This window comes from Hemicordylus capensis, chromosome 4 (assembly GCF_027244095.1).
Source record: "Hemicordylus capensis ecotype Gifberg chromosome 4, rHemCap1.1.pri, whole genome shotgun sequence".
In the NCBI taxonomy this organism is placed as follows: Eukaryota; Metazoa; Chordata; class Lepidosauria; order Squamata; family Cordylidae; genus Hemicordylus; species Hemicordylus capensis.
In genome coordinates this window covers 110,787,456-110,799,537 of record NC_069660.1, presented here as the reverse complement: position 1 = coordinate 110,799,537, position 12,082 = coordinate 110,787,456, and the positions used below count along the sequence as shown (strand labels likewise).

Genomic DNA, 12,082 nt, shown 5'->3' with positions numbered 1-12,082 from the left:
GAGCTGAAAGCCGCTAATGAAGCACCCTGGTCTTCCATAATACCTCATCAGTGCCACAGGCTGATAGCATCCATGGCACGCCGCATTGAGGCAGTAATTGCTGCAAAAGGGGCCCAAACCAAGTACTGAATACATATGCATGCTTATACTTTTCAGAGGTCCGATATTGTTCTATTCTACAATCCTTGTCTTATTGGTTCCATGTAATATTCAAATTTTCTGGGATTGTGGATTTGGGGTTTTCATGAGCTGTACGCCATGATCATTACAATTATAACAAATTAAGGCTTGACTTATCTCGCTTTGCATGTAATGCATCTGTCTCATATATCAGTTTCACCTTTTAATTTGCATTACTGAAATTAATGGACTTTTGCACGATATTCTAATTTTCTGAGTTTCACCTGTACTATGTCACCTGGATCACCTTGATCCACACACTTGTTGACACTCTCAAAGAACTCCAAAAGGTTTGTGAGGAAAGATTTACATTTGCAGAAGCCATGCTTGTTCTCTCCCAGCAGGGCCTGTTCTATGTGCTTTACAATTTTATCCTAGAGGATGCTTTCCATCAATTTGCCTGGAACGGATGTTAAGCTAACTGGCCTGTAATTTCCTGGATTGCCCCTGGATCTCTTTTTGAAAATCGGTGTTACATTTGCTGTCAGTGTAGGCGGATCTGCTTTGCCTGCATGGCTACAGGCACCTAAAGCAACATACACAGTGTTGTGAAAGAGCTTTCTTGCACTAATATTTAAAATTGTTCAATTGCAGTTGCACAATGCTACGTCCATTGTGCAACTGCCTTAACATATTGTACAATGTTAAGAATTAGTACAGTGGAATGATTGTGCAGTGCAACACCACTGGTGTTGCTTTAGATGTCTGAAGATGCCTTGCAAAGTTGGTGTAGAACTGCCTGTGTTAGCCTGTGCTGAATGTCAGCCACTTTATTCAATAGGGCTTACTCCAAAAAAATGTGTATAGGATTACTACATTAATATATTATGGTTGCAATTTTGTACACACAGAAGAACTGAGTAAGTGCATAGGAATGTATTAGAGGTGTGTAAAAACCTAGTTACATTGCTTTTTCATCAGCCATGGTTTCCTGGCTGGTTTGCTTAAGAAATGAAAATTTACATTTGCTACTATAAGGCTGTCTTAGAGGGGGGAAAGCAGTTTGAGGTGATAACCTATATGAAATTCTTCACACTGACCTGTAGGTGACATGGGTTGCTTATTTACATTTTTGGGTTTGCAAAGTCCAAAAGCCAGCCCTAATTCATGCCTTGAGGGAAATTAAATTTGAAGATGGATGCTAATCTTTGTGTTACTGCTCTTTGGAGCGCCTTGGCATACAGCAATAAAATGTAAATAAATGTTCCAGTGCTTTCAACAAATATCACAGCAAGTAAATATTTTAGAAGATTTGAAATTTAAAAAACACTATAACATTCATAGATCATGAGGGGTGGAAATTGAACTCCAATGAATTCAATAATGTAGAATTAATTTCATCTTGTGTTACCACTAGAATCGCTCTAGGGATCCCCTCTGCACTTTAATCCATCTATTAATCCCCGTAAAAACCCTAAATTTGTTTTGCATTCACAAGACTACAGTTCTACCATGAAATACAGCCTAAATAAAAATGATACAAGCCTATTACTGTTGCAGTTTTCTACTGTTCAGTGTATTTTTTCTTTTCTTTTCATTACTGTCAGCGGATAGCAAATACTTCAGCTCTATAATAAAACTACCACGGTTATATCAGTTGGATTTGGGAGTTTTCCAAAGTTGAATCTTCCCATTTTCTGAACCTCAATTATACACAGGTTCTAGTTATCATCATACGTGGACCACATGTTGTCAGTGTTAGGAGGATGGAGTCGATCTCGGTGGATCCAACCATGCTGCTCTGGGTTCTCAGTAAAGCTCTGGTGGTTTGGGTTATATGTTCAAGAGCACAAATGCTTTGAATAGCCTGGCTGCACTCCAGAGGTGCTAATTAGATTGGAAACACATTGCTTGAATATCAGCGATGTGTCCAATCCAACTAGCGCTTCTGGAGTGTAACTTTAATAAATCTATACCGGATCGGTAATCGCCCGGGTCAACAAGGACCGCGCCAGGTGCTGGAGTCCCAGGACATCTAGTGGCAAGTGGGCTACAGGACTCAGGATCTTCAGTTGAGCAACCAGGGCTGAAGACTGCAAAGTTACTGGAAGAAATGTCACTTAACCAGAAAAAAATCACGAAAAATGCCAACAAGGAAATAATGATCTGCTATTACAAGTCTAGTCCAACTAGAAGAGGTTATTTTAAAAGAATGTACCCAATTTGGAAAGAGAAGCATCCAGATAGAGAAATAACAGAACAAAGGCTAGTAGACCAGAGAAGATTCATAATAAGAAATAAAGTATTCACAGAAGTTGAGCTGGAAGAACTGCAAAGAGCAACACAGGCTCAAGATATGGAAGAAGAATTACCACCAACTGAAGAAGTTGCTCAGGCGCAGGTGGAGGAGGTGTTGGAAATAGAGGATGCCACTGTTACTGAATTGTTCCAAAATCAAAACCAGGCAACCTCCCCTTTGCCTTCACCTCAAAAACCCAAATGCCGTTTAACAGAAAAGCAACAAAGCAAAAAATAACTGAGCACATGAACCAAACAACCACCAGGGTTCGACTTCCAGCTCTAAAAAGAGTTGCCAAAAAACAACTTGCTCAGGCATTAAAAGATGTCAAGGCTGCACTTGCAGAAATAACAACCAATAATTTGCAAGAAACAAACCAACTAATATACAGTGTAGCAACAATAACAACACAAGAGCTTAGATAGAAGATCAGTGGACCTGTAAAAAAAGAAAGTAGTACATCACCTAAATGGAAGATTAGATTAGAAAATAAAATCACCAGGCTTAGAATAGATGCTAGTAAATTGAAAGATATGAAAGACAAGACGCTGAAGAATGAAAACACCAAACAGTATCTGATCCAAAAATATCACCTAGATTCAAGGAAAATTAGAGAAGTCCTGGAAATAATAAAGCAGCAAATAACAGCAGTGTCAAAGAAGATTAGCAAATACAAAGCCAGAATTACACAACACAGGCAGAATCTCCAATTCCAGTCGAATCAGAGATGTTTCTACCAAAGCATAGAAGGAGAAACTGCGAGAAACGTAGAAACACCAAATAAAGAAGAAAGAGTGCAATTCTGGGGGAAATTATGGGACAATCCAATAGATTATAATAAAAAAGCAGGCTGGATGAAAGAGGTCGAAAAATGTAACCAACAAATGCAAGATCTAATAATAACTCCAGAATTAATAAGTGAAAGAACAAAGAAAATTAAAAATTGGACTGCACCAGGCAATGATGAACTGCATGGCTTTTGGTTTAAACACCTAACAAGCCTTCATAAACAACTATCAAAACAGTTCAATCACATTTCGCAAGGAGGTGATATTGAACAATGGCTAACAACTGGGAAAACTCATCTCATCACCCAGTAAAAGGTGCAGTTCCAAGTAATTAGAGACCGATAACCTGCCTGCCAACCATGTTCAAATTATTAACTGGAATAATAGCAGATGAAGTGATGCAACACTTTTTAACTAACAAACAGCTTCCAGTTGAACAGAAAGGAACTTGCCCGAACACCAGAGGCACAAAAGACCAGCTGCTGATTGACAAAATGATTTTCGAAAATTGCAAGAGAAGAAAAACAAATCTAAGTCTTCCATGGATTGAATACAAGAAAGCCTTCGACTCATTGCCTCATACATGGATACTAAAATGTTTAGAAACAACTGGTGTCAGCAAAAACATTCAGGTATTTATTTTAAAAGCAATGAGCATGTGGAGTGCACAGTTAACAATAAATGTTGAGACACTTGGACAGGTTAGCATTAGAAGAGGTATTTTCGAAGGGGACTCACTATCCCCTCTGTTGTTTGTAATCGCCATGACTCCACTTTCACAAATACTAAACAAAACAGGCCTCGGATACCAAACATCTAAAACATCAAGTCAAATCAACAATCTGCTGTACATGGATGATTTGAAGTTGTATGGAAAGTCCCAGTCAGAAATCGAATCACTGCTAAAAACTGTCCGTATATTCAGTAGCGATATAGCAATGGAGTTTGGACTTGGCAAGTGTGCTGCATTAATAATGAACAGAGGGAAAATAAGAAAAACAGAAGGAATAGACCTGCCCAGTGGAAGCAACATCAAGAACCTGGAAGAGAAAGAACATTACAAATATTTGGGCATTCTCCAGGCTGATAACATCGCACACACTGAAGTTAAAAGAAAAATTGGAAGTGAATACATCAGGAGAGTTAGAAAAATCCTCAAGTCCAAACTCAATGGCAGGAACACCATATAAGCCATAAATACCTGGGCTATACCTATTATCAGATACACTGCAGGAATAATAGACTGGACCCAGGCAGAGCTAGAGACTCTAGATCGTAAGACCAGGAAAATCATGACCATCAATCATGCTCTCCACCCCCGCAGTGATGTAGATAGGCTATACCTCCCTCACAGCTCAGGTGGAAGAGGAATGCTGCAAGTCCATCAAACAGTAGAGGAGGAGAAAAGAGGCCTTGAAGAATATATAAAGGACAGTGAAGAAGATACACTTAAAATGGTCAATAATGAGAAACTATTCAACACCAATGAAACAAAGCAGGTCTACAAGAGAGAACAAGTCAAGAACTGAGCAGAAAAATGGAAAAAGAAGCCCCTGCATGGTCAATATTTGCACAATATAAGTGGAAAATCAGACATCACCAAGACCTGGCAATGGCTTAAGAATGGCAACTTGAAGAAAGAAACAGAGGGTTTAATACTGGCTGCACAAGAACAGGCACTAAGAACAAATGCAATAAGAGCAAAAGTAGAAAAATCCACAACAAACAGCAAGTGCCACCTTTGTAAAGAAGCAGATGAAACAGTGGACCACCTAATCAGCTGTTGTAAAAAGATTGCACAGACTGACTACAAACAAAGGGATGATACACTGGAACATCTGCAAAAAATACAAGCTGCCTGTATCCAAAAATTGGTGGGACCATAAAATTGAAAAAGTTGAAGAAAATGAAGATGTAAAAATATTATGGGACTTCCGACTACAAACAGACAAACATCTGCCACACAATAAACCAGATATCACTGTAGTCGAGAAGAAAGAAAAACAAGTTAAAATAATCAACATAGCAATACCAGGGGATAGCAGAACAGAAGAAAAAGAAATAGAAAAAAATCACCAAATACAAAGATCTACAAATTGAAATAGAAAGGCTGTGGCAGAAAAAGACCAAAATAATCCCAGTGGTCATTGGCACCCTGGGTGTAGTTCCAAAAGACCTTGAAGAGCACCTCAACACCATAGTGGCCACAGAAACCACCATCAGCCAATTACAAAAAGCAACTTTACTGGGAACAGCCTATATTCTGCAACGATAGCTATAACAGCAGCAACAACATGGATAATAAAATTCAGCCATCCCAGGTTCTTGGGAAGGACTCGATGTCTGGATAAAACAAACCAGTCAATAACACCTGTCTTACTGTGTAAAGAAATAATAATAATAATAACCTATTAACATGTCTGATATACTACATTGAAGTGGTATTCACTTGTGAAGGTTCAGGCTTTGTGAATGAAGGTGAATATTGTCTTCTATTTCCATTGTTTCAAGAAGACATAACTGTTCCCACTAGAAGCCTGTCTGTGTTCTGCCAATCCTTGAGCAAGACTGTCAGAAAGGAATAGTTATACAAAAGATTTATACGATTTGAAGAGAAACCAGAGATTGAATAGCACACTCTTTCTCGCTCCCCCACTCCCTCTCTCATACAGTCAGCCTAGTTTGCACTTTCCATAGGATCCATATTTGCATGTTTGATAGAAGATTCTTAGGACTTTATCTAAGCCACAGGTTTCTAGATGCAAACAAAATTGTGATTGGTTTTTTAGTGCCACCTTGTGATTAACATAAAAACCACCAGCTTCTTTGTACATTGTAGAATGTATTTTAGATGTTTTCAACTACTATATGTATGGAAAGATCCACTGGCTTGGATCCCTATTAACCACTGTATTTGCAGTGAACCTATCCATGAATGGAAAGAGCTCCTATAAGGGGTCCTTCTGTGCATGGAAGGGTCCGTACAACAGCCTCTTCAAGCTGTTAATTGGGATCTGAGCCACTGTCAGTAGGAGGACTGCTATGTGGAAAGGAAACATTCATGACAGAACCTGTGAGTTCTAGGATAAGGTTAGCATGACATGTTGGTGAGTTGGTGCCACCCAAGGTTATCTATTGCATAGAGAATACTGTCCCCAGAATATGGACTGATGTGCTAACTTGAATGAAGAAAGAATTTTGGAGGTTTATTCTCCCCACCCTGGTCTTACAGTCTGAATTTGGCAATAGTGGTTTGGAGCTGGGGGTCGGGGGGTGAATGTTTGTTACATATTCATACATGCTGTGAATAATTTCTGCATTAATATGATATTATATTAAAAGATTATTATTATTTTATACCCATTCTACTATAGGAACAAGACAATATTGTTTTATTTTAACATTCTGAAATGTGCCAGCCCTCTAGTGCTAATAAACCTTCAGTGCCCTACAACACAGGTAAGTTAAAGGCAATCAGAAAATATGGAGTATCTCTTTGTAAACTACTTGTAAGATGAATATTTTTTGCCGATTTTTGCCAATTGTTTTATGTATGCATGACAGAAAAGTAAATGCTATTACTAGGTGCACTGCACGTGCATTCACACACATACACACACACACAGAAATATAACATGACAATTTATGTTTAATTTATGTAACATTTATATAGTTACATGACAATCCAACAGGATGAAAACAGTCATTTATGTTTTAATCCTGTTGGACTGTCATGTAATTATATAAATTTATATCTTGATGACTTATCTCATCAGTGTGACTCTTGAAAATACTTTGAGACTGTGATTTGCTTCAACTATTAATCATTTTGCTCTGCGTTTATCTGTGCAATATTACTGGGTTTGTGTTGAATATTTTGCAGAAAATTAATTGGTATAGTGTTCCCACTGTTTCACACGTACCCCCAGTTCTGGCAAAAAACCCATACTTTTAAAAATGAGTAACTCTTTTTTAACACCCAACAATTTGTATGTCTAGAAATTAACTGTTGTTAATTCAGAAATAATGAACAACACTGTCACTTCACCTTAAATGACCCTTTGGATTATCTGATTACTTCCTGGTTTTGCTGGCTAATGGGTATTAATTACATGAAGGAAAATAAATAGTTTCTCTGGAGCTGCTCATAGCAAAATTATGGTACTACTATATTGGCCCCAGATGTTTTGAATGAATATTAACGGTCACTCTAGGGATCTTGTTCATGACCTTACTGCTGGCATACCAAGCCTGTGTTACATATCGGGGAGGAACAATATTCCCTTCCAATGGAAGGCTCTCATGTCTCATACTCTTGGGTGGGGTGGGGATCTCCGATATTGGGATGACTTTCCAGAGGGTGCAGGGGTACTGTTGAAAGGGAAACTGGTAAGTGTCTGTGGAAAGAGAACACCATGCACAGTATTTGGCATCTTGGCCTTGATTATTGCCTTCTGATAATTTATAATAATTATCTGAAGTCTCCTGATCTATATAATTTGACATTTTGACATTTCTATATAGGGATACTTTTGTTGACATTTTTATTTAGTTCTATATCAATTTACAACCCAGTTAAGTTGCCCTACTTGTATTTAAAATTTAGTACTGAAGAATTTCTATTTAAATTAGTTTAAATCTAATACTTTCACTCAGTTGGGTTGTGGATAAAACAGCAAGCTGGGTATTTCTCTGTGTATAAATATTCCGAAGAGGAATTTGAATTTATCCTGCAAGTGATATTTTCAAGTAAATGTTTAAATGCATTTGCTACATAAAAATGTAGGGATGTCATTTAAACCTGCAAAATGTTACAATTTTCACTTTTTACGAGACATTTTACATATTATGTTTAATTCAGATGAAGTATTGATGCTTCCAGTAGAACTCACCAGGCATTGGAAGAGTGAATGGGGCCACAGGTGCAAACCACAGAGCAATTCTCCAGTATAGGCTCTGGTCATTTCACTGGAGCTCTCATTAGAATTCCATGCATGTCTTATTGATAATAATGGAGTTTGGTGGACTGTATCTGGTGGGGAGGAGGGAGGCAATTGCCCACCCTTGAATTGTGTCAGCCTCATTGAATTAAATGAGACTTACTCTCAGGTAATTGGTTATAGGATTGTCACCTCCCTTCCAGCCTACAAAAAAAAAAAGTCCTGTGGATACCCATGTTTCACACTGACTTGAGTTACAGTAAGTTGTGCAACAATGCTGACATCCAGACTGTGTTGTCATAAGAACATCCCTGCTGGATCAGGCCTAAGTCCTACTTAATCCAGCATCCTGTTTCACACAGTGGCCCATCAGATGCCTCTGAGAAGCCCACAGGCAAGAACTGAGGGCAAGCCCTCACTCCTGCTGTTGCTCCCCTGCAACTGGTATTAAGAGGCATTTTGCTTCTGAGTCTAGAGGTGGCTTACAGCCACCAGACTAGTAGCCATGGATAGACCTGTACTCCACGAATGGCTTTAAAAGTTCCTTTTAAAGCCATCCAAGCTAGTGGCAATCACCACATCCCGTGGTAGAGAATTCCATGGGTTAATTATGCATTGTGTGAAAAATTACTTCCTTCTGTCAGTCCTAAATTTCTTGGCAATCAATTTCATGGGATGACCCCTGGTTCTAGTGTTATGAGAGAGTGAGGAAAATTTCTCTTTCTCCATACCATGCACAATTTTATAGATCTCTATCATGTCTCCCCTCAGTTGTCTTTTTTCTAAACTAAGAAGACCCAAATGCTGTAGCCTTGCCTCATAAGGAAGGTGCTCTAGGCCCCTGATCATCCTGGTTGCCCTCTTCTGCACCTTCTCTAGTTCTATAATGCCCCTTTTGGGGTATGGTTATCAGAACAGTACTCCAAATGTGGCCACACAATAGATTTGTTATATTAGCAGTTTTATTTACAATCCCCTTCCTAATGATTTGAACCATGGAATTGGCCTTTTTCAGGCTGCTGCACCAATGTGCAGCAGCACTTTCAAAGATCTGTCCACCTGACCCCAAGATCTCTCTCGTTAGTCACTGACAGCTCAGACCCCATCAGAGTATATCTGAAGTTGGGGTTTTTTGCCCCAATGTGTATCACTTTACACTTGCTTACATTGAACCTCATTTGCCATTTTGTTGCCCGCTTCCCTGGTTTGGAGAGATCCTTTTGGAGCTCCTCACAATATGTTTTGGATTTCACTAAATAATTATAGCATCATCTGCAAATTTGGCCACTTTGCTAATTACCCTAACTTCTAGATCATTTATAAACAAGTTAAAGAACACTGGTACCAATTCACATCCCTGGGGGACCTCACTTCTTACTTCCCTCCATTAGACAACTGCCCATTTATACCAACCCTCTGTTTCCTGTCCTTCAACCAGTTACCAATCTACACATGAACCTGTTCCCTTATCCCATGACTGTTAAGTTTTCTCTAGAGCAGTGGTTCCCAAACTGGGACCCTCCAGATCTTGTGAACTACAACTCCCATCAGCCTCAGCTACAATTTATTGTGGCTCAGGATGATGGGATCTGTAGTTCAGCAACATCTGGCGGATCCCAGTTTGAGAGTCATTGCTCTAGGGTCTTTGATGAGGAACTTTGTCGAAAGCTTATTGAAAGTCCAAGTATACTATGTTGACTGGATTACCCTTATCTACACTCCTGTTGACACTCTCGAATAACTCCAAAAGTTTGGTGAGGCAAGATTTTCCTTTGCAAAAGCCATACCGGTTCTCCTTCAGCAGGGCCTGTTCTTCTATATGCTTAACAATTTTATCCTTGAGAAAGTTTTTCATCAATTAGCCCAGAACAGATGTTAAGCTAACCGGCCTGTAATTTTTCAGATCCCCCCTGGATCATTTTTTTTTAAATCAGCATTACACTGGCTACTTTCCAGTCTTCTGGTACAGGGCCTGATTGTAGGGATAAGTCACATATTTTTGCAAGGAGGTTGGTAACTTCAAATTTGAGTTCGTTAAGGATTCCAGGGTAGATGCCATCTGGTCCTGGTTATTTGTTTGTTTTTAATTTCCCCCCTGACACTTATGAATATCATCTCCCATCACCTCTATCAGACTGAGTTATTTAGCCTCTGTCCCTGAGAAGCTCGGTTCAGGCACAGATATATGTTCCGTATCCTCCGCCATGAAGATAGATGCAAAGAACTCATTTAGTGTTTGTGCAGTCTCCAAATACTCCTTAATAATCCATTATATGCTCTCATCATCTATCAGTCCAACTGCCTCATGGCAGGTTTCCTGATTCTGGTGTATTTAAATAATTTTTTGTTATTCCCCTTGATGCTTTTAAGCTAAATGTTCCTCAAACTCTCTTTTCACATCCCTTATTATCTCCTTGCATTTATTTTTCCAGAGTTTGTGTTCCTTTCTGTTCTCTTCATTTAGGCAGGCTTTCCAACTTCTGAGGGAAGTCATCTTCTCCTTTATAGCTTCTTGGACTTTATTTGTTAGTCATGCTGGTATCCTCCTTGACTTGGTGGTACCTTTACTCCTTTTTGGTATACATTCTAACTGGGCTTCTGTTGTGGTTTTAAATAAATTTCATGCACACTGGAACAGAATGACTCCTGATTTTTCCTTTCAGTTTTCTTTTCATCAAACTCAAACTCTTCAATTTAGAGAACTTTCCTCTTTTGAAGTTCAAAGTTCTGTATTATATTTACTTGGCATTTCTCTCCTCAAATATATGCTGAATTTGACAACACATTAGTCACTGTTCCCTAAAGGTTCCAAGAAGAGAGAATGGCATCTCACACCAGGTCCAGTGCACCACTCAGGATTAAGTCCAAGGTTGCCTTTTCTCTGGTTGGTTCCATGACCAACTGTTCTAGGGCACAGTCATTCAACATATCTAGAAATTTGGTCTCTTTGTCATTACCTGAATGCAGTGCAGGCTGCTTCCTTTGGGCAATTTGGACATCACCCTCCTACCCCAAAACACTCCCAAACAGTCCTCCAAACACACACTCCATTCTGTCCCCCCACCCTGGGTTTTCTTTGGCTTTCTCTGTTTTTCTTACTGGACACCTCCACAACTTTTCTACAAGGGGTGCTTCCTCTGTTTCCATCTCTTTTTTTCACTCCTCACTCACAAAATGCCTTCCTTAAAGCAGGACTTGGTTTGCTAATTTGTAGTCTTAGGTACACCCAGAAGGAATAATAATTGCCCCTGAGCCAATTCTGGAACTCCTGTGTAACATCCTTTCTGAGCGCTGGAGTCCAACGCTCAGACAAATTACAGCGAGGGATATGTACATGGAGGTAGGCTGCAGTGAGTTTGGCCAGGCTGCTGGAGACGGAAGGGCCATTTTACTAGCAGACATGGAGGAGCAAGGTCCTGAAGAGCAAGCCCTCTGTTTATGATTGTGTCTGGAATTCAGGAAAGAAGAGGAGTCAAGTCATTCACTGAAAATATTTGAAGAAGGTAGGGGCCACAACTCCCTCCTTTCTGGGACTGCTGCTGGGAGGGAGGTCTTTCTTCTTCCACTGTCTGGCCAGTGCTGGCAAGGGAGCTGTCCCACAACAATTTTTTCGCTCCCACTTGGACTTCCATGCCCTATCCAAAAAATCCCAAAGTGAAACCAGTATGAGGACTGGCTGTCAATGATCTCACCCCACATATGACTCAGTTCCTTTAAGAAGCTGATTCCTTCTCTGCTGCAGCTGCGCAGCCCAGCACGTCAGAATGTAAAGTTGTGCCGACGAGTCAGTGTCGACGCCTGGCAACGACAGAGTCCTGTGGCTGTCTTTGGTAGAATACAGGAGAGGTTTACCATTGCCATCTCCCATGCAGTATGAGATGATGCCTTTCAACCTCTTCCTATATCATTGCAGCCCGATATAGGTGTTTCCCATA

At 39.7% G+C, this 12,082-nt stretch overlaps 1 protein-coding gene across 6 annotated transcripts in view; it reads left to right on the top strand.

Annotated features, from left to right (window-relative positions):
- SLC44A5 (solute carrier family 44 member 5) overlaps positions 1–12,082 on the top strand; it is a 296,509-nt gene that overhangs the window by 234,050 nt on the left and 50,377 nt on the right. For all 6 annotated transcript variants that reach the window (XM_053243954.1, XM_053243949.1, XM_053243953.1 and 3 more), the window contains one exon: positions 6,582–6,666. In XM_053243954.1, the coding sequence (XP_053099929.1) occupies positions 6,582–6,666 (85 nt within the window). The remainder of the gene's footprint in view (positions 1–6,581; positions 6,667–12,082) is intronic.